The sequence below is a fragment of the Vitis riparia genome, chromosome 8 (genome assembly GCF_004353265.1).
Source record: "Vitis riparia cultivar Riparia Gloire de Montpellier isolate 1030 chromosome 8, EGFV_Vit.rip_1.0, whole genome shotgun sequence".
NCBI lineage: Eukaryota > Viridiplantae > Streptophyta > Magnoliopsida > Vitales > Vitaceae > Vitis > Vitis riparia.
The window spans coordinates 2,701,013-2,724,113 of NC_048438.1; the positions used below are offsets into that span (position 1 = coordinate 2,701,013).

Here is a 23,101-nt window from a genome sequence, read left to right on the forward strand (position 1 = left end):
TGCCAAATTTTTAGCTTGAAATGTTACATTTACAAATTCAGGATTACTTCACTAATTTCTTTTTTAATCAAATTTCCAAACCCTTCAAAATTGGGCCGGTGTTTGGATTTTGTAATGGGAGCGAACTCCTCTTGGTTGGGATGGCAACAACACAACGCCCAATCATTTCCTTCCGGAAGACCCACTCCCTAGATTTATGACCAAAACTATTTCTTTCTAATCAAATAATCCATAAAATAGATTTAGTTGCAAAATGATTCCTAATTTAATGGGTTTTTGCTGTATAAACATCTATATCATAAAACCCTAATTGGTGATTACGGTTTTGATTTTTTTTTAGAATGATCAAAACTAAGTCACTAACTATGATTTTAAATTTAAATTTAAAACTATAATTAATAATTATAGTTTTGAATTTAATATATATATTCAAAATTTTTTTAATATCATAAATTTATTATATTATTTTTATTTTCTATTAATTAATATGTAAGTAGTTAATAATTTATAAAGCCAATTTTTTTAATAAAATTAATAAAAATATTTTTATATCAAATTAAAATACCAATGATTTAATTTCATATATTATTTTTTAAAAAATAATCACATAACTTTAATAAATAAAAAAAATTATATAATAAATACATAATATATAATTTATTTAAAAAAATAAATTAAAATATTTAAATGAAATAACATATAAAAAAAATTTGAAGTAAATTCAAACTTTAAAGCCTCATAGTCATTAGCCTACGACGTGGATGCTTAAGTCGTGGAAACGCAGTAGATTGAAAATTATTTTATAACCGATCGTAGATTTACGGGATTTTTATTTTTCAAGGGTGTAATTTAGGTCAGAACCTCTCCCTGCTGAGCTTATCTCTCGCTCACAATCTCTGAACCCTTCTCCACCACGTGATCTACGCCCCGGGAACAAACGCTTGGTCGACTGCTTTCTTCTCTTTAATGGCTTCTTCTACTATTTCCTCCAACTCTACTACTTTCATCAAGGTTAATGTCTTCCTAAATCTCTTTTTTTCCCAATTTTTCTCAGCAAAATCTCACTAACCCATTTTGTTTTTGTTTTTGTTTTTGTTTTTTTTTCGCCAGAAAGATGTGGGTCTCTCTGCATTTTCATCATCGCCATCATCATTTTCCGTCCCGAAAACCAAGAGAAGGAATTCCCGGAAAATTGTTTCAGTTATGGCACCCCAACAATCGCCACGATCTCCTTCCACCACTGGCTCAGTTGGGTTTCTTTCTTTCCTTCTTCATTTCTTCATTTGGTTTTTATTTTTTATTTTTTATTTTTCATTGAATTGATGTTTTCTGTACTGGGTATTAAAATCCGGTGGTTTATAGTGGTGGGTTTTTGGATTGGTTTCAGGTCAAGACTGCAATGACCATGACTGAAAAGATTTTAGCCAGGGCTTCTGAGAAACCCCAGCTGAGCCCAGGTGAGAATGTTTGGGTAGATGTTGATATCTTGATGACCCATGATGTCTGTGGCCCAGGTTCTTTTGGAATCTTCAAGAAAGAGTTTGGCCAGAATGCCAAGGTATCTGTGTTATTATGCAATCTGTTCCTATAGACATGTATTCAGTATCCATTTTTCTTTTCATTTTTTTAAGGCAGCATTTAGTTGAGTAAGATTTTGATAAGTCCACTCATAAATATAGGCTAAACCACTGATTTGGTTCCATGTCACCGGTAGTTAATTTCTACTTTTGCCCATATATAAGCTGGTAAACCTATATAATGGCTTACCCCACATGCATGGCAAATTTTGGTGTTCTATCCTAAGCTTGGATCCTTTCTATTGTAACCTTGGTTTCTTTTTTGCATAAATCACAACAATGATATAGTCAGTATCAACACAAGACCAATGGTGATTTATAAATCTGTCCTCTCTTGTATGTAACATTGGATGCTCTAGGTTGTATCGGGGTGACCGGCAAATGAATATAGAAATGAGGTGAAATGAGGTCATGGTCATGACTGTTAGTGAAAAGGATAAGGTCAATCGTCATTTCAAATACTAAAGCATGCCCCATAATAAAATGTCTGGTCTCTACAAGCACACACTGCTATGTCTTTGCAATAAAATTTCTACTTTAATTTTTAGACTACAATATTTGACATTACATTCTTTTTGCTCTACCTTAAATTTAAACCTTTGCATAGTTTTTTAATCAATGAGTTTTGTATTCATATTGTATTTAAATCTTTGCTTATTGCTAAATTTGTTTGAATTCCTTATTTGAAACTAAAGGTTTGGGACCGTGAAAAGATTGTTATAATACCTGACCACTACATCTTCACAAATGATGAGCGGGCAAATCGTAATGTTGATATATTGAGGGATTTTTGCACGGAGCAAAATATCAAGTACTTCTATGATATAAAAGATCTTGGTAATTTCAAGGTATGATGCCTTTCAGGTGTTTCATGTTTTAGTTTCCAACCGCTAAACTATCTTGCTAAAAGGTTATCATCTGTCCTTGTTTATCACATGGAATGTAAAGTTTGCTTATTGACTGCAGGTTAACCCAGATTATAAAGGTGTATGCCATGTTGCTCTTGCCCAAGAAGGTCATTGCAGGCCTGGAGAGGTGCATTTCTCTTACCAAATCATTTTTTAATCTGTTCAATTTTTTAATCCTTTATATTCACAATACTTGTTGAACCTTTACACTTTCTCACAGGTCCTGCTGGGTACTGACTCCCACACATGTACTGCTGGGGCATTTGGCCAGTTTGCTACTGGAATAGGTAACACCGATGCTGGTTTTGTATTGGGCACTGGAAAGATCCTGCTCAAGGTTACTGAATCCTCTTTTGTCTCCTTAATGTTTTAGTTATGTTTTTCCCCTCAATTTGAGTTTTTGTGTGGATGTTGTAACTCATAGATATCTTGGTTTTCCTTTTTAAATGAAATCTTGGTGAACAAGGCATCTCACACAAACTCGAATACCTAAGAAAATTCAGGAAGCTTAAGAGCTGGGGCTCCTGTCAACTGTTGTTTAGTCTGTTCATTGATTTCACCTTTGTCCATGTGATGACTCCCTTCATGCAATCTGCAATAGGTGCTATAATAAAAAATCATGAATGAAATGTTGGTAGAATGTCGCTAGCCCATGTGTCATGAAAGTTTCTACATTCTTGCAAGTCACATCATGCTTGGATGAACTGGAGCCTGGACCTTCTCCATATATTTGTCAACACCATGAGAATATGTTGTTGAATAAGAAGTAGTATGTGTTCTTGCAATGTTGAGTGTCCACATTATATAATCATGAGTCAAAAACATTTTATGCTAGCCAGTTGTGCTGTTGTAAGTTTTTCGATGTTGTTTGAGGATGTTAATTTATGGGTTTGCTCATGTGGGTTTGAGGGGTTTCCTTTAGTGTTTCAAGATTTAGGATGTTTAAGCTTAATAGACTTTCTTGTATTTGTTTCTTTCTGCCTGTGGTAGCCTAATGTGGGTTGTTTTGCAAAACATTCTTTCCTTCAATGCATTTTGGTTTATGGAAAAAATTGACATAAAATTTTATTATAGGTGTACATATGAATTTAATATATATTTGAAAACTATGAAAATTTTGATGAATTGTGGTTTTTGTTTTATAGAGCTATGTTGCTTACTGATTTGTATGAGCCATATATGTTTTCCATCTGCTGACTTGTGTATTTTATAAAATTGTGGGTGTTAAATCCTTTTATACTAGTCTGCATCATTCATTACTGGTTTAATTGCAGGTGCCTCCCACATTGAGATTTGTTATGGATGGAGAAATGCCTGATTACTTGCTCGCAAAGGATTTGATTTTGCAGGTAAGTTTAACTGGAACCAGTGGAATTTCTTTCATTTTAATGGGCCAAAATATGTCCACTTATGTAATATATTATGTTTCTAATATGGGCCCATATAGGTTATTTTGTTTGCTGATATTTCATTGGATTTTTTTTTATATATGTGTGTGTGTGTTAAACTTAAATTTGTTGGTGTTTTACTTAAATTTATTGATGTTTTATTGGTTGGTAAAATGGTTTTTCACCTTGCAGATTATTGGTGAAATATCAGTTTCTGGGGCAACATATAAATCCATGGAATTTGTTGGCAGTACTGTTGAAAGTCTGACTATGGAAGTAAGTTCACTTTTACAGATCTTCCCCTGCAAAAATCTCAAGTCATTCTGCATTTCTTTCTGAAATTTGTATAATCAAACTGCACTGGATTATGGTTTTAATTGTTTTATTCCTCTCAACTGAAAAGATGGAAGAAAGGATGACATTATGCAACATGGTTGTTGAAGCTGGAGGAAAGAATGGTGTTGTTCCTGCTGATAGTACTACACATAAGTACCTTGAGGTCGGAATAAATCAGTTTCTCTTTCTCTAATATTTGTGTGCTATTGATAAACGAAAAAAAAAGGGAACAAAATTTGTTCTTTTTGTGCTTATCGTGCAACTATTTTGTTTGGCTTAAGTCAGTTTCTTTGCACAGGATAAGACAGATGTTCCATATGAACCGGTTTATAGCGATGAGCAAGCCAGGTAATTAAAGGTTGAAAAAACCCTTAATTATTAGAGTTCAAGAAAAAATTAGCTATATTTTCTGATAGCATGTATATACTTATTTGGAATTCAATTCCATTAGTTGAATTTGTTTCCATTATGTTTTCATCCTCCAACATTTGGCTACTAGAAATGGAAGCATAACCAATATGATAGTAAAACACTTCCAAGAAATAGTCTTCATGTGAATGGAGAATTGCGCATTGTTGGATATTTTAGTTGACCTTAATTGTAGATAGTTTAGTCCTTAGAGTGGTTGTTTTGTCTAGAAGTCTTTCCTTCTTCTTCCTTTTTTTTCTTTTCTTTTCTTTTCTTTTACCTATTTTGGTGCTTATTATATACCATGTGTGTATATAAAATACACTCTTTTTTGCTAGGCATTGCTTAAAATATATTCTGTTTGCCTTAAAAAAAGAGAAGAAAGAATTAAATGCTTAAAAAATAAACTCATTTAATGTTAAGAAACATAATGCAATGATTCTTTTTTCATGATATTTGTTGAATAACAAGCTAAATAGAGTTTCTTTATATTAGGTCTTCACTTTAAGCATCATCTTGTTTAAAGTATACTCCTCATTAGCGGTTTTTTATAATGCTTTTTATAGCCTTTTGTCTTCAAATTCTTAAAACTTCATGTCATAGTTTGTCAAAAACAATATTTAATATTTATTTGTAGTTCTGTTGTTGGAGCTTACAACTGATTGGAATCTAATAATTTGTAAGTAGAAATGCAACTTGGGTAGGTTAGGTTGTCTTGGCAGGAAACTCAAGCTTAACCAATTCAATGTTCAACTTGAGTTAGTAACTAGAAATTTGGTTGAAATAAGGTTAGTAAGCATATGTTCTAGTTGGGCTAGGAAAAAAATCAGGTGGTTGGGTTAGGTCAAAAAACAAGTAGCTGAATTTTGCATCTATTTAACTAGAAATTGACTATTAATTAAATATATTAAATCAATCTAATATTAACTTGTATTTGTCATACAACCCATCAAAAAAAAAAAAAAAAAACTTGTATTTGTCATACATTTAACAATTAATTGATTATCAAATAACATAATGAATTACCAAAATGTATTAAAAAATATGTAAAAATTAACTTAAAAGACTGATAACTAATATGTGAACTGAACAACTATTTCATTAAATCTTTTATCAATTAATCGATGTCTAGCTAATAAAAAACCATGAACAATATCAATTTTTTAAAAGGTTAAAGGTGGTCTTGAGGTGTTTTTTTTTTTCACCCACAAGTGGTAAAAGAAAAATCTAAAAAAACTAAAAAAAGGCTAAAAATATCACATAAAAATTGAGTAATAAAAAAAACTAAATTAAGAAAACTTAATTGTTTGTCATGGTTAATAGTTTCTAATTTAGTTCACTCTCTTTTCTAAAATCTAACTCTTTTTGGTGGCTTTCACCAAATGGTTTTCACACTACTATCGCTATTAGTATGATCTTCCAAGGAATCAAAGTTTAGAATCATATTCAATTGCTCAATTGTCCTCTCCATTGGTGTTATTATTCATCAATTGTAATGCCTTTTTTTGTGATCTATCAATAATAAGATAATAATCAATATATGAACCTAGCTGCCTTTTTTAGGTGTTGTTAATATTATTGATATTTTACCTATCAAAAAAATTATAATGAATCTAGCAACTATGACCAACAACATCTTTATTTCTTTTTTTTTTTTTTTAATTTATTTTTCCTCTCTTTTGAATGGTTGCATGAGACTAAGCCCTTTGTTTGTAAAAAGTTTAGCTTCATGTCACAGATTTAGGTGTTTCCTAAGTACTTGTGCGGTACTTAGACCACTCGAGACACTTGAAATTGCTAATTCAACCTTCTCCAAACTTAGCTTGGTATACTAAACAATGTTGTGTAACAAGAAGCTAGGGATGAGAAAAAGAAGCAACATGGGGTTTAAAATAATGAAAAATTGTGTTACATAATAATGCTGTACACGATTTAGAAGCTCTCAAGTGCTTGGTGCATTGGCCAAATGGGACCATTGTGCATTGGCCAAATTCTCTTAGGGTTCATTATAACTCATGATGTGTCTAGAACAACCTAGAGTTTCCTAGTATTTATGAGCTATATACAAGCTTACGAGAATTTCCTACTTTGCTTTAGGGACTTCCACCTAACTTTGGAGAAAGCTAGAGATATTTGGATTCCTCTGCAAGCTTTCAGAATGTTTCAACCATTTGAAGGAAACTCTTGCTTGGAGGGTTGTTTGCTGTTGATTTTGCAACAATGAGCAACTTACCTTTGCTTTTAGGATGTCCCCTAGCTATAAGTGCTTCAATGAGGGGTTATTTTAAGTAGGGTGTGACATTAAACCTTCAGTCTAAAACAAAACTTACAAAAAATATACCAAAAGCTTGCAAAATCACAAAACTCATTTGAATCTATTGAATATTGAGGCTTTAGTCTCTTATAAATATGTATCAAAAGCATGTAATGGCTTTGAACCTATTAAAACCCATGAATATTTGAGGCTTATTGTCACACCTTGTGTCAATGACTGTCACACCTTGTGTCAATGACTGTCACTTGAGCTTATATAGGGACAAGAAGCTTCTAGTTATGTCAAGAGTTGCTACTCACCTTCTTCAAATTTAGACAACAAATTTAGACATGTGTAGTGTCATGTTATTTTATTGTGTTGTTTAGTTTTAATTCTGGCCGGAGGATTTCTCGTCCTCCTTATGTACTATTTTATCTTATCAATATATTCATGCGTGGTTTCCTATCAAAAAAAAATTTAGACAACAAATGACCTTTCAAGTACGAGCTTCTTTCAAATAGTTGAAATATTTCACAAGGAAATTTAAACATGTTGTCCATCACCAACATCATCTTCACTATTGTTATTGGAGGACTTAATTGGGAACTTAGGAGCGAGATTATTTGAGTTCTATCGAAGAGCCAGATTTGGGCTAGCTATAGAAGTGGAGATAAAGTATGTTGATATGTTGATAGATGTCCATCTCGTAGGGAGGAGATGAAGTACTAATAAGGATAGAAAATGGCTTTTAACCAAAAACCAAGGGGTGGAAGAAGATGGTTTGCTGTGGAGTCCAAATCTTTTGAACTTTTGATTGATGAAGTAGGAGGTAAGCTGAGAGGGTGCATTTGGGAGAGATGCAAAGGGATAACATCTTGGATCAGATTTGGGGATGCAAGCCTTAGTAGTTTGTTGGTTGGAGTTGAGTCTTGCTGCAGAGGTAGAGATGATAGAAGTTAGTCTCTCGTTTGGGTGGAGGAGGGAAGGAAGTATAAGATGGAGCGTCGTTCAAATGAGGTGGGAAGATTTCTCCTTTGCTTTGTTCGCGATTTAGAAGCAAAAAGATTTTGCTTAATTTTTCCAGAGGGGAAGGGGTTATCTGGAGGGTGGAATATTTTGGTAGAGAAGCTGAGAGAGGTTGGGTAGCTCCCTTTGGAGGATTAAAGGACCCTCTTTCCTTTGAGGTGCTGAATAAGGAAAAGGAGCTAGAACCAAGGACCTTTGCGGATGTAGCAAAATCGAAAATGGGTAGATTAGGGGATAAGGTCTAGTTGGAGGTGGGAAGGAGGGTGACGCCTGGAAGACGAGCAGTTGGGTTGTTGTTTAGTGGGTAGATGGGAAAAGATGGAGACCCATCCCCCTGAGTTGGATTATCTGAAAAATTGGGCTAGTCATGCCTGGCTCCTCAAAGGAAAGTTGGACATAGCTATTCTGGGAAGTGGGCTATTGCTCTTTGAGTTTGAATTGTTAAGTGAGGCTGAGCACGTTCTTGCAAGAGGGAAGAGAAGGGTTTTAGGCAGTGTTTTATTTTTGGAAAAATGGCACTTGGAGGTGGGGTGTTTTTGCAATGGAGCCTTTGCTAACGAGGCTTGGGTGAGAGTGGTGGGTCTTCCTCTTCACTTATGGAACCGCGAGGTGTTTAAGTTGATAGGAGATGGTTGTGGTGGGTTCATTGCAGTGGATGATAAGACGGATTCAATGACAGAATTGCAATGGGTTAGACTGTTGGTGAAGATGGTTGGTAGGGACTTACCTACCTCCGTCCAGATTGTGGCTGGGTTGGGGTGCTTCTTAGTCCAGCTGTGGTGGGAAACCTCGCCTTGGTTTTCTCAGGTGGTGCCGACGAGAAGTCTTCTCGGGAAGGGGGCTATAGTGGACGAAGTGGAAACAGGGAGTGGTTCACGTGCTGTGTGCAGAGGAAGTGTGTTGGAAAAGGATGTTTAGCCAAAGGAGCAGGCTAGAGTACAAGTTGAGCCGCCCTGTGGAAGCTCTTCAAAAGGGGCTACAGGCTTTTCCTCTGAGTTCGTTGAAAGGGGGCTTGGTGTGGAGGCGATTGATGGAGAAGATAGCCTAGGGAATAGAAGTCAAGGCGCAGGGAAAGTAGTCAGAGAGGGGGGCCTTGGCTTTGGGCCTGAAGCTTTTGAATATGGGCCTAAGCGTTGGGATGCTCAGTTCAATAGTGGGCTTAGGGAGGTTAGTCACAAGACTGCCTTTGAGGAAGCCTAGAAGCATGGGCCGGTTAGTGAGCCAAAGCCCATCACGTTAAAAGGGTGGGTGTTGGGTTGCGAGGAGAGGCCTTTTTACATTAAGGGCTCGTTTGTGGGCTGTGAGGGTATGGCCGGAATGGGTTTCGAGCCTGGGCTTGGGGGGATAAAAGGAGTTAGGGCTCATTCCCATGCCGAGGTCGGGGAGATGAAAGTTAGGGCTACGAAGGAAGCTTCGCGTGTTCAAGTTAGGGAGGATGTGGGGATCGCTTGCTTTCTCGGAGGGGATTGGAGGGATTCAGAGGCTTTCTCGGTGAAAGCTAAAGCGCTGATGACTGACGAAGCGTTGACAACCGAGGCATCCAGGTACGAGTCCTTTCCCGCTGTCTTTGGGGGGGATCAGGTCTTCTTCTCTTCTTCTCCTCCTTCTGGGTTGGTGGTGGGGGGTGTTTCTGGAACAGAAGACACTGTTGAAGGAGTTGGGTTTCAGGCTCCACCGTGCGCTGTGCTGACTGATGGCAGTCCGTGGGTGATGGGTATAGAGGAGGAAAAGTATATGGGTAATAGGTCGCATGCGAATGAGGATCTGCAGGAAAGGGAGGACCCGAGCAGCAATTGGGATGAAAGTATCTTGGCAAAGTTTAGTAAGTCTCTGGGGTTCACGACAAAAGGTGTTGGAGGGGAAATTCTTAAATTGCTTCTAAGATTGAAAACCAAAAGAGATCAAGGCAAGAAGAAGGGAATTCCATGAATGTCCAGGTTTGATCGGGAAGTAAAAAAATTGGAATGTTCGATTAATTATGATGGAGAGAGCAGAAAGAAAGGTTTGGATAGAAGAAGTGGGAATAGAGCTTTGTGTTTTAAATGAAGATTAAGATTTTATCTTGAAATGTCCAGGGGGTAAATGACAGAAATAAGAGGAAATTAATTAAGGCCTTAATTAGTTCCCAAAAAGTGGACTTGGTCTGCCTGTAGGGGACTAAAATGACAGAGATGTCTTTAGGGGTGGTGCAAAGCCTAGGAGTGGGGAGATTTTTAGAATGGGAAGCTCTGAATGTTAGGGGTGCAGTTGGAGGGGTGATAGTTTTCTGGGATAACAGAGTGTTGAAGCTGGTAGGGATGGAGGTGGGTCTATTCTCCATTTCCTGTCGGTTCAAGAATTGCGAAGATAGTTTTAGATGGCTTTTCTCAGGAGTGTATGGCCCTACTATGAAAAGATATAGAGAACTGTTTTGGGAAGAGTTAGGGGCCATCCGTGGGCTTTGGAATGATCCATGGTGTATCGGCTGAGATTTCAATATGATCAGATTTCCGAATGAGCGTAGAAGAGGAGGGAGGGTGTCTCCTTCAATGAGAAGATTTTTGGAAGTGATTGATGACTTGGACTTGAGGGATCTTCCTCTATAGGGGGGTCCATTCACCTAGAGTGGAGGGTTGAACAGTCAAGCTATGTCCAAACTAGATTGTTTCTTGGTGTCGGAGGACTGGGAGGGCCACTTTAACGGGGTAGTGCAGTGTACTCTTCCTAGGCCAATGTCCGATCACTTTCCTATCCTATTGGATGGGGGAGGGATTAGAAGGGGGCCTGTCCCCTTCCGGTTTGAAAACATGTGGCTAAAGGAGGAGGGTTTTAAGGATTTGCTAAAGGGGTGGTGGCAAAGTCTAAGATTCAATGGATCCTTTAGTTTCATTCTTGCAGAGAAATTGAAGGCTTTGAAGGCTATCTTAAAGTCTTGGAACAATGATGTTTTTGGGAAGGTGGGAGTGAATAAGAAATTGGCCTTGGACGAAGTGGCTTTCTGGGATGCTTAGGAGAAGTTGCGTCCATTATCAATGGAGGAACTGGAAGTTAGAAAGGAAGCAAAGGGGGATTTCGAGAAATGGGCTCTAATGGAGAAGGTTTCTTGGAGACAAAAATCAAGAGAAGTGTGGCTGAGGAAGGGTGACAGAAACACAGACTTCTTTCATAAGATGGCCAATTCCCATAAAAGGAGCAATCGTTTGTCTAAGATTAAAATAAATGGAACCTGGTTAATTGAGGAGCATGAGATTAAGGGGGGTGTGGTTGGAGCTTTTAAGGACCTTTTGATTGATCCGGGTGATTGGCACCCATCTATGGAAGGTTTGGACTTTAATAGGATTGATGTTGAGGAAGTAGCTAGATTGGAGGAGGTATTTTCAGAGGAAGAGGTTTTCTTTGCACTCTCAGATCTGAAAGAGGACAAGGCTCCTGGTCCAGATGGTTTCCCCCTTAGTTTTTGGCAGTATCGCTGGGATTTTGTCAAAGAAGAGGTTATGGGTTTTTTGAAAGAGTTCCACGAGCATGGCAGATTTCTAAGGAGCCTGAATTCAACCTTCTTGGTCCTAATCCCAAAAAAAGCAGGCACCGAGGACCTTAGAGACTTCAGACCGATCAGTTTGGTGGGAGGATTGTATAAATTGTTGGCAAAAGTGTTAGCTAACAGGCTTAAGAAGGTGGTGTCTTCAGCTCAAAATGCCTTTGTTGAAGGAAGACAGATTCTCGATGCTGCCCTTATTGCCAATGAGGTAATAGATTCCTTGTTAAAACGAAATGAGAGTGGGGTGCAAACTGGATTTAGAGAAGGCATACAATCACTTAAACTGGAATTTTTTGCTGTTTGTAATGCAAAGTATGGGTTTTGGGGAGAAGTGGACCGGGTGGATTTCCTGGTGCATCTCCACAACATCGTTTTCTGTCTTGGTCAATGGCACTCCGGCAGGTTTCTTCAACAGGTCAAGGGGGCTGCGTCAGGGGGACCCCCTTTCTCCCTATCTTTCTGTGATCGGGGGGGGGGGGGGGGGGGGGGGGGTGGGTTTCCTTTCAGGCTGTAAAGTAAATGGAAGAAGTGGAGATGGGGCTTTGGTCTCTCATTTTCTATTCGCCGACAATACCTTAGTGTTTTGTGAAGCTTCTGAAGATCAGATGGTTTACTTAAGCTGGTTGTTGATGTGGTTTCTCATTTGCTGTTCGCCGACAATACCTTAGTGTTTTGTGAAGCTTCCAAAGATCAGATGGTTTACTTAAGTTGGTTGTTGATGTGGTTTGAAGCCATATTAGGTTTGAGAATCAATTTGGACAAAAGTGAAATTTTGCCTGTTGGAAGAATGGAGAATCTAGAGGCTTTGGCTCTCGAGGTTGGATGTAAAGTGGGAAGGCTGCCATCTTCTTACTTGGGGATCCCTTTGGGGGCGAATCACAAGTCTGTGGCCGTTTGGGATGGGGTGGAAGAGAGATTTTGGAAAAGGCTTGCCATGTGGAAAATGCAATTTATATCCAAAGGAGGGAGAATCACTCTTAATTCGTAGTATATTGTCAAGTATGCCCATATACTTTATGTCTTTACTTCGAATGCCAAGAGTGGTTAGTTTAAGGTTGGAAAAAATTCAAAGGGATTTTTTGTGGGGAGGGGGAGCTTTGGAGAGGAAGCCTCATCTAGTTAATTGGGATATTGTTTGTTTGGACAAAAGGAAGGGTGACTTGGGAGTTAGACGTCTGTCTACTCTCAATAGGGCCCTTTTATGCAAGTGAAACTAGTGCTTTGCGAATGAAAGTGAGAATCTTTGGAGGCATGTCATTAGTAGGAAGTTCGGGGAGGAAGAAGGGGGTTGGTATTTTCTTATATTTGATTACTTATAGTCTTGTTTTTCTCTGGTGGGAGGATTCCTCATCCTTCTCTTGTACTTCCTTTTTATCAATATATTCCTTTGTCGTTTCCTATAAAAAAAAAAAGAAGGGGGTTGGTATACAAAAGAAGTTAGGGAGGGTTTTGGAGTAGGCTTTTGGAAGGAAATAAGGAAGGAAGGTGCTCTTTTGCAAAACAAAGTTATTTTTTTCTGTGGGGAATGGTAGAAGTGTGAAATTTTGGAAAGATAATTAGTGTGGGAACTTCGTCCTCTGTAATTCTTTTCCTTTCTTATATGCTTTTGCTTCCTTTACAAAGGCTTAGGTAGTGGAGTTATGGGATCCTTCGGGAGAGGAAGGGGTATGGAGCCTTAGTTTCTCTAGGCCCTTCAACGATTGGGAGGTGGAGGAGGTGGAGAGATTACTTTTGACAATCCGGGGAAGGAGGCTTAATCCTCTTTTGGAAGATAGAATGCTGAGGAAAGAGACTACGAATGGGATTTTCTCAGTTAAATCTCTTTATAATATTCTAGCTTCACGAAGAGTTGATCAATTCCCTAATAATTTGATCTGGAGTCCTTGTGTGCCTACTAAAGTGAGCTTTTTCGCTTGGGAGGCATCTTGGGGTAAGGTACTTACTCTGGATCAGCTTAAAAAGAGGGGTCGGATTCTTGCTAATAGATGCTTCCTTTGCCGTGAGGAAGAAGAGTCAATTGATCATATTCTTATTCATTGCACCAGGGCAAGAGTTATATGAGAGTTATTGTTTGCTCTTTTTGGAGTTACTTGGGTCCTTCCTTTTTCGGTTAGAGATACCCTTATTGGATGGTGTGACTTTAACTTGGGCAAGAAGTGTAGAAAGGTGTGGAAGGCAGCCCCTTTGTGTCTTTTTTGGGAGGTTTGGAAGGAAGGAAATAGGATTGCTTTTGATAATGAGGAGTTTTCGATTTATAGGTTGAATTTTTTTTTTTTTTTATGTAATCTTTGGTCGTGGACTAAGTCGATTGTAAATGAAGGTCCTCTTCCTTTACTCAGTTTTTTTGATTGGCTAGGTGCTAGTCGAGGGATGGTTTTGTATCTTCTCTTCTTTTGCTTGTGCCTTAAGGTGCCTCTTGTATACCCCTTGTATGCTTCTAGGTCAGCCTCAAGGTGCCCTTTTCTAATAAATTTTTGTGTTTGCCTATCAACAAAAAAAAAATTTCACAAGCTTCTAGAGGGGCTGAGAGTCATATACACATCTCTAAAATTAGGTGGAAATCTTTGGAGTTGTGTGGAGGATTTTAGAGAGTTCTTGTAAACTCTTGTATATTATTTGTACATGCATATATATGTATATATGTAAACTCTTATATATATAATCTTTAGAGTGTTCTAGAATTGTTAGAAATTACCAAGGGTTTTAGAGAGTTCCACAAGTGTCTATAAATAGGTGGATGCCTCATTTGGTCAAGGCAAAAAAACTTGAGAGCTCCAAGGAATTGTATAGCTTGCTAATGCAATATCTTGCACTGTTTCAATCTCTTGAAGTGTGATTTTTGTTATCATCTCTATCTTCCATGTTGCGAAGCATTGCTAACTCAAGTTAGGGCTGATTTAGCAACTTGAGTTGTATAAATGCTGCATGGTTACTTAGAGCATGGTTGCCAGGTGAGCATTGTAACAAAGTAAGGAATCATGTCGAACTTGTGAGAGGTATAATTGCCTTACTACATGTGGGGGAAGGAAAGGGAAGTCTCGTGATGCTATTGCTAACATTGAGGCAATGCTAGCAATGATGATTGACGCTTAGGGATGTGTAGACTTGATGGATAGAGCAAAAAAAAAAAAAAAAGAACTGAGAGTTGAAGGATCTAAGGAAGCAAACTCAAGAGTTCAAAGATGGGGTGCTAAACTCACTAGCTCAACTAGTGTCATACGAAGAGTTCCTGTCATTCTATACTTAACCTAAATTGAAAATTAAGTTGTCCAAGCTAATATGATATTAGGTCGAGTTTGGTTTGGTTGAACCCACCCAATTTGTAGTCCTATTTGTAGGTTATGATAGTATGGTCATCTTTAGAAGAAATGTATTGTTAGAAAGTTAAAGGCTTTCTTGGTTAGAATCTTGTAATAGTTGTAAAATGAAAGAATTTAAGATGGGTAGGTTCTTTTAGATCTAGAGTAGTATGTATAATTATAATCATGTTAAGGAAATTTTAATTATTTTATTTTATGTTCATCCTCTTTCACTATGGGTGCAACTTGGGTGGGCTAGGTTGGGTTGATGGTTAGTCCATAAATGAAGCTCATCCTTTCATGCCAATGCAACCCACACTTAACTTGAACTGCCCAACCCAAGTCTATTTTTCTAAACTTGGGTTAGACTCCTACTAATAAATATATGCTCAGTTTGGTCAGCTTAGTAATTATTATAGAAACTTAATATCCATTTCATTAAATATTTTATCAATTAACCTACACTCAACAAATAAAAAGTTATTGATAACATCCATTTAACTTGAAGTCTAGGACCTTTGCAATCAATATGATAATATTTAAATTCATAACATTCATTTGCTCAACCAACCTAGTAGCTGTAACCTTATGCTACAATCAGTAAAATGAATTAAAAGCTCTAAAGTAAAACAAAAGCTAAAACTAAAGCCATTTTATATGACTATAAGAAAATTCCAGGTAATTTCATAGTTGTGAAAGGCGCGCCTAGGTTCCGGGTGGCGCAACGCCACCCTCCGGTGCCTTGCCTGAAGGCAAGCGATGCCCCTTCACGAAGGCACCGCTTAGGTCCGCAAGGTGCGACTTGATCCACAGGTGCGCCTTGATCCCCTACCTCCTTCATCTTGGCGTTGGGTTGCAGAGGGCATAGAGAAGCCTAATTTCTTTTTTGATTTTTTGGGACCAAAACAACGTCGTTTTGGCCCTTTTTATTTTAAAAAGAATAGGCTAAAACGATGTCGTTTTGGCTCTGTTTTTCCTTTCAACCCCCTTTTCTGGTTGTTTTCAACCCAACAACTCTCCCAAATTTTGCCCTAGCCTCAACCGTGTAGTGGAGAAGTGAAGAAGACGAAGAAGAGGAGGAAAAATAGGAGAGAAATATGTAAATTAGGGTGTGCCTCACTTCACTAAAGCCTGTGCCTTAGCTGCGCCTTGCGCCTTGGGCTCTAGGACTACTTTGCGCCTTGGTGCGCCTTGAGCCTTTTAAAACTATGGGTAATTTCTAAGTCAACCATCACAATTAAGAGTAAGAGTTACTTTTTTACATGTTTCAAGGAGAAATGTGAGTTCATGATTGATCATTTAAACTATCCATGACATTTAAAAGAAAGTCTAATTTCTCTTAACATGTTCCTAAAAGAAACTCAAAAGTTCATAACCAATATTTGACATAATAGCAAAAATATATCCCAAAAGTAACATCAAGAAGGACAAATTAATTGTTCTTAACATCTATATAACAAAGTTTCATAGGTGCATCAATTCCCAATTCCATATCATTTCCTATGACATTTAAAACAATAAATACCTTGTACAAATAATATGGATATAATTTAAAATTTACATAACCATATAATTGGGTTTGGGTTAGGCTTGAATAGCCCAAGCTCCTAGCCTAAGCCTAACCCAAATTTTATTTGGATTGACATTTTTTTGGTCCAAACCTAAGCTATGTTGCAAATTAAGTTGCTCAAGCCTATAAAAATCAGGTTGGGTTGGTCATCATTCTTTGTACTTAATATTTTAATGAGTGAAATGGTTGTTTCTAATTAAAAAAAGGGAAAGAGGTTGCAGGTTTTATATTTATTTACCATTTATTATTTTCTCCTTTAATTTCATTTGTTCTGATGACTCTATTTTCTTTGTTCTTAGATTTCTTTCTGAGTATAGATTTGATGTCTCAAAACTGGAACCGCTGGTGGCAAAGGTCAGGGATTTTTATATGGCTTTAAGTGAAATAATCTTTATATTTGTAAGTTGCAGACCACATAGGTATCTCATTTTAAAATCCATTCCCATTGTTGACAAGTGGGTAAACTTACACTTTATAATGAATAGTTGATTGTCATTTTATGTATATGCCTCTTCTCAAAACAAAATAAAAGGATTACACTATAATAGTAGTAGCTCTCACTTGATTAAAAAAAAAAAAATGACAATGCTACCAAAGTATGGTGGACTAAGTGTCATCCATTTGGATGGTGAATTTTTTTAGTTGATTTAGGTAGAATGGTCAGACTTGGAATGTTGAGATCTATCCTTGAATTTGAATGAAATGACCTTTGGCAAAAAACAAAATTAACAACAATCAATGAGAAAGCTCTCGGATGTAAAAGCTCTTGGATTTAGAATTCACTAGAGATCGATCTCCATGGTGATTTGGACCACAATGATATACCATTCATCTAGTTAGGTTAAGATCTTAAAATTACACCTAAACGGATTTTGGATTTAACTTTAGGTCTATATCAATTCAAATCTTAAATTAGAATTCCTAATTACATTGATTAATTGATTACAGTTAATCTCACTTCATCTCTAATTACCTTCCAATCAATCCAATATTGGTTCTCTACAATCTCCCTGAATTTAACAATTAACTATATGATGAATTGATCAACTGAACACTTCATTTCCTATTCAAGACAATTATGAGAGAAATCAATTCAATTGAGAGAACCTTCAGTTTTAGCTCCAATTATCCAAATTCACCATGGATCTCTTCTGTAGCTCCTTCCTCCTCTGAGAAAGAAAGAAGTTAGCCAGTCATGGTTGGAGAAATGATCTGACAATGCATGTTTGGCTCTCAAGAAAACAAAGGAAATGTCAAGAAAATATGAAAGAAAATTATATATCTCAAGAAAAACAATATCCTCCCAAAACAATATTATGCAAAAGTTTTCCAAAAGTTCACACAAGTGTATCATTCGCCCCCTATTTATAGGCTATGTACATAGATGGACATGTGGCATCACTAGAATGGTCTTCTAGAATCTTCCATGAGTGCCACATAAGCAATGGATGTGCTCCTCATTCAAATTCTTACAAAATGGCACCAAAATTTCTACTTTGAATATGCATTCAAAGTATTCACAGGGCTGAATAAATATGAGAGGAAACTTCAGAACAAAACTCACATCCTGCCCAAGTTTGAATGGGCATTTCGAATTCAGAATGGGTATGTAAAATGGGTATCTTTCTCTTATTTCTGCTCCAAAAACAGAGTATGGTGGCCCCCTCACTTCAGTACACAGTTGCATGAATTAGCTTCAAAACACTTTAATTGCAATCTCCAACTAGGTTAAATCAATGGAAATGTGAATCAGGATTACTTTCACATCTTCCCTTCAATCTTGAAATCAGTTTCCTTCCTCAAATCTTCAGTCTTCTTCCAACTGAATGCAACTCACATCCAAATGCAATCATAACAGCACTAGACTTGGTTTACAAAGATCCCAAACCAATTAAGATTTTTTGCATGAGATGTGCAATCATCTACTTCCATACAGGCATCCATATGAATGTTTGAAAGCAATTCGAATAGGTATTTGAAACCTCTCTCTTGCAGCTTCAAACATGCACTTAATATGAAGATTTGCACAGCCATTTGAATGTGGAAGAGCAATTCTTGCATAAGCTTGCAAAGGGAACTGCAGCTTCCATAAAGAACACCTTCTGGCAAGTTTAAATAGCCATTCAAACTTGTTCCAGTTTTGCATAGGCCTGTGAATTCTACCTAAAATGTGCATTTCGCTTCTGTTTGATCACTTACTGGCTGTCCATCGCTTGATTTATTTATTTACACGAATCCAATCTCGTCTCTTTCCAATTCATAACTTCAAATAGCCTCAAGTAGCTCTCCTCGTAATCATGAAAACTCTTTTTTTATTTTTATTTTTATTTTTATTTTTCACTTTTTTTGATTCACATTCAGCATTCCCATCTTTCCCTCCAACTTTTCAATCACTATCATCTCTCGTGCCTTCTTCATATAAATTCATCTTTACCAATGCATGATTCTTTGTAAATTGTGCCTTGAAACACTTCCACAACTCACAAAAAAATGGTTAGTAAACATTGCAAGAGCATGATCATGTTAATTGAGTAAATAAGAAATGATTATTACGTAAAACATGTCAAATAAGCTCCAAATAACTTCAATAATATGCAGGTTTTTAGTAGTAATCAATAGTATTTGTCATATGTTTCTGTAGCCTCATTCACCTGATAATCGTGCTTTGGCAAGAGAATGCAAAGATGTGAAAATTGACAGGGTATATATTGGATCTTGCACTGGTGGAAAAACTGAGGATTTTCTAGCTGCAGCCAAAGTTTTTCATGCTTCCGTAAGTTTTTCTATCTTCTCTTGCTCTTCTAGGACCATTGATTGTAACTTTGTTGTTAATTTGCATATCGTGTCTGTTGTTGTGTGTCTAATTTCACATCTTTTGCAAATTTACATGAAAATCTAAAGTCCTATCTAAGGTTAAGACCTTTGCTTGGTTAGTGGTATACATGAAGGTAAATACCAACAACATACTACCATTGAGAAGACTTTTCAAAGCTCTTAGGCTGATTGGTGTGTTTTATGTAAGGGGAGTGAGGGTCTTTGGCCAACTCTTTCTCCATTTTCGCTAACTTTGGGGCTTTGGCATTGCCTATTTAGACAATTCAGGATCGATTGAGTTCCACCTAGGAGAATGTGATATGGTGATCATTTTGGGGAGCTCCATTAGAGGCAAGACCCTTTGACAAATTGTTTGTCTCACATTGTTTTGGATTCTGTGTTGAGAGAGGGGTTATGGGATTTGCTTTACTTCTATTCCTTTTTCTAGGCCTCATGCACCAAGGCTTTTTATAGGCATTCCGCTCAGTGTTTTTCAACTCAATCAGCATTCGATGTGTAAATAAAAAAGGTTTGGACATCATTCAGAGGGGCTTAGTCTGAACTTGAGGAGATGACATCTTTGTATATTGTGTTGTAGTCTAAATCTTTTGGATGGACTCCTTGTATAGTGGAACAGTTAATTCATATTTTGAGAAGGTTTTTTGTAATTGTGGGGATGACTCATCCTTCTCTTGTTTTCTTTAACATTAATTTATACATCTCTTGTTTTTGATAAAAAAAAATAAAAAATAAAAAATAAAATTCACATCTTGTGTAATTTCATTTCATGCTATTCAATGTCTTAACCATCTTTCTTTTAATTTTATAAGCCACCATTTGGTGGAAAGTCTCCTGGTCTCATGGGTGTGATCAGCTATGTTTTGATTTTGTTTCAACTTACAGTTTAAAGTACTTTCAGGATATATTTCGTATTGATGGGAAGTTTTTGATATTTTTATTCACACTCATTTCTGTTTAATATGGAACTTAGGTTCCATGAATATATGTCAGCATGTATCTTCTTTTTTATTTTTTTTTATAATTTTTCTTCTCTTGAGCTTAGAAATTTAATTGTTCTATTTACAGGGAAAGAAGGTCAAAGTTCCCACATTCCTTGTCCCTGCAACCCAAAAGGTTTGTATTGTTATAATTTGTTGCACTGTAAGTGTTGATAGATTTGTTGGGAAGATTCCGAATAGAAATTTATCATGGGAACTAGATTAATCATAAATGGATTATAGTAATTCATGTATTAAAATTTTCAGGTCTGGATGGATGTATATAGTCTCCCAGTACCAGGATGTGGTGGCAAGACTTGCTCCCAGATATTTGAGGAAGCTGGTTGTGATACACCTGCAAGTCCTAGTTGTGGTGCTTGTTTGGGTGGTCCTAGAGACACATATGCACGCATGAACGAACCTCAGGCAAGTTATTATTCATCTTGGTAAACCTTTAAAAGGCATTTTATCAACTATTCCATGCCCACTTTTGCTTTTACTCACCAGAAGAAAATCATATGGCCTGTTTGGTAACTGTTCTTGAAAACAGTTTTTTATTTTTTAAAACAGAAAACAATTTTTTAACTTGGAAAATTGGTTTGTCAAACTTTTAATAGACAAAAGTTTTTTGAGAATTTGTTTTGAAAATAGGTTGTTTTTGAGAACAAATTTTATATTATGTTTTCAGCAGTTTTCTGTAGATTATTCTAAGTAATAATTGGAAATATGGATAGTAATTTGGAAATATTTGCATTGTATATAAGTGCATAGTACTTTGATTGAGAATAAGCTGAGAAAACTATTTTTCTTGTCTAAGTTCCCAAATAGAATTCAGTTCTAGAAAACAATTGAAAACTATTTCTAAAAATTGTTCTCAAAAATTGTTTTTTTATGAACTGGGTTAGATCTTGTCTACAGCCCACTCCTAATGGTTATTTATCACCTCCTAATTGCTGCTATGCTTGCTGAACAATATAGTTACTCATGGATAACATAGAGCAATTTAAACTTGCTTTGAAATGGTGGAAAGTGGCCTCTTGTTTGAAATTTTACTTTCATTTTTATTTTTATAAAACTCTTGTCTATTGGATGCCGCTTTCAGTGAATTAACTTGACAAACCACCTTGTTTTTTTTTTTCAATGGGTGCCATCTCTGCTCATTGCATGTTAATCACCTATTACAATATCAAAATTGCAAAATGATTGGGACCTGTTCTCCTTTGGGCATGCCTATTTTACACAGAACAATATTTGTTGGTTGATTCTGGCCTGCTAAAAATAGATGTTATTGTAAAATTGGTTTAGATTTACATGGGTCGCCTTTATTGGTTGATTATAACTGCACTACTAGCTGATTGTGAAGGAGTTATTCCCAGGAACTCAATGCTTTAGACATTTTTGTGAGGGCATGTGGCAATCGATGTTTAATGAAAAAATGAAAGCAATCATAGATTAGGATTTGGATCCCCTACAATATTTGCCTATTAAAACTTAGTAGTTAACCGTCCTCCCCATTTATGCTTAACAAAATGTTTGGCCCTCCTATATCCAGTGGTTCTAATATAAAAGGATCATATTGATTACTGGATTAGCCATTTAATTTAATATGATTTTTTCAGATGGTTAATAGTTATTTCGAATGTCTTCATCAGAAAGCATTCAATTGTGTGTTTGAAACTTGGAACTTGTCCAACAATATGCTAATGTTTTGTATCTTAGATTGCAAATATTCATCTAAATACTAGCTTTTGGATGTGGGTGGATTCCTTTCTTTTTTGGACATGGTGGGTGTATGATCAACTATTGGATGATTTTAGACTTGTTATACCTTCATTTGAAGGTTTGTTTGGCTGTTTGGTATCCATGGAGAAGTTGGTTTGTTGTACTACTTTTTGATCAATGAGTTTGCTATACGAATTTTAAATAGCTATTATGATTATTAAGGGAAGATTGATGCCACACTGTCTTTTCCACATGAAGCTACTCAAAATAATCTTCCCTTACAATTTTGATGGAAAACAAAAGAGAAAAAAAAAAGGAAGAAAAAGAAATGGTAAAGACATCATAATAGGGCACACACACTCATCACATTTTCAGGCTTTTATTTTGAATCATTATCTCTTAAACTGTTCTGATGACTCCAGTTTCTTGCTCCCACCTGTCACACTTCATTCTTGATTTTTTCTTTACTTGTAATACTTCAGACTGAACTTCTTCCTCATGTCTCACTCACGTATACTTGAATTAAAGATTCTTTTGTCCACAGATTTGAGTTATTTCCAGACTGTTAACATTTCTGAAGTGCTGATTATTGCAGGTATGCGTCTCTACAACAAATAGGAACTTCCCTGGGCGAATGGGGCACAAAGAAGGCCAGATATATCTAGCTTCTCCTTACACAGCAGCAGCATCTGCTTTGACTGGTTTTGTCACTGATCCCAGAGAGTTCTTGCAGTAGACCCACCACCATTACTTTATAATCTACGATTAGTTAGTAACTAGACATACCATATTTACTCTCACCCCCTCTGCTATTCTGGATTAAATTAATGACCAAAGTAGTGTTGGTTTAATAATTTGAGGTGGCTTCTGTTCCAATGGCTCATGTTTGGTATCTAGTACCTGTTGAGATATCACTTATGATGAGTTTGGTATGTGGGATTAGGCAATGAGAATTGGAAATGTGTTTCATTTCTTCTTCATTACTGTATTTAGATTACTTATTAGAAGAGGAATATGAATTAAATATCATTATCATGAAAACCATAACTCATCCTTGGAGTGAGTTTGATTCCTTTCTTACACCTCTGATTCACCCATTCATATTCCTACTATCATTTCTATTTTGGCTTGCCAAATGTATCCTTATTGTGTGCTTATACTACTACAAAATTATTGTCCCATAATCCTTAACATTTCACCCATAACTACAACAGTGCTCCATTTATAGACCCTGCCAAAGGAGTATTTGACAATGGGACGGTGCATGGTGATGATCCAACATAC

General features: G+C 36.6%; 1 protein-coding gene across 1 annotated transcript; it reads left to right on the forward strand.

Annotated features, from left to right (window-relative positions):
• Positions 1-832: 832 nt before the first annotated feature.
• On the forward strand, positions 833-22,897 carry LOC117920171 (3-isopropylmalate dehydratase large subunit, chloroplastic-like). The gene is made up of 15 exons (XM_034837552.1): positions 833-1,011; positions 1,111-1,248; positions 1,388-1,558; positions 2,273-2,425; positions 2,544-2,612; positions 2,706-2,822; positions 3,760-3,834; positions 4,066-4,143; positions 4,277-4,372; positions 4,508-4,557; positions 16,583-16,637; positions 18,925-19,056; positions 20,184-20,231; positions 20,363-20,521; positions 22,413-22,897. Exons 1-15 carry the CDS (start codon positions 967-969, stop codon positions 22,551-22,553), a joined length of 1,527 nt encoding a protein of 508 aa, XP_034693443.1. The 5' UTR covers positions 833-966; the 3' UTR covers positions 22,554-22,897.
• The last annotated feature ends 204 nt before the right edge of the window (positions 22,898-23,101 follow it).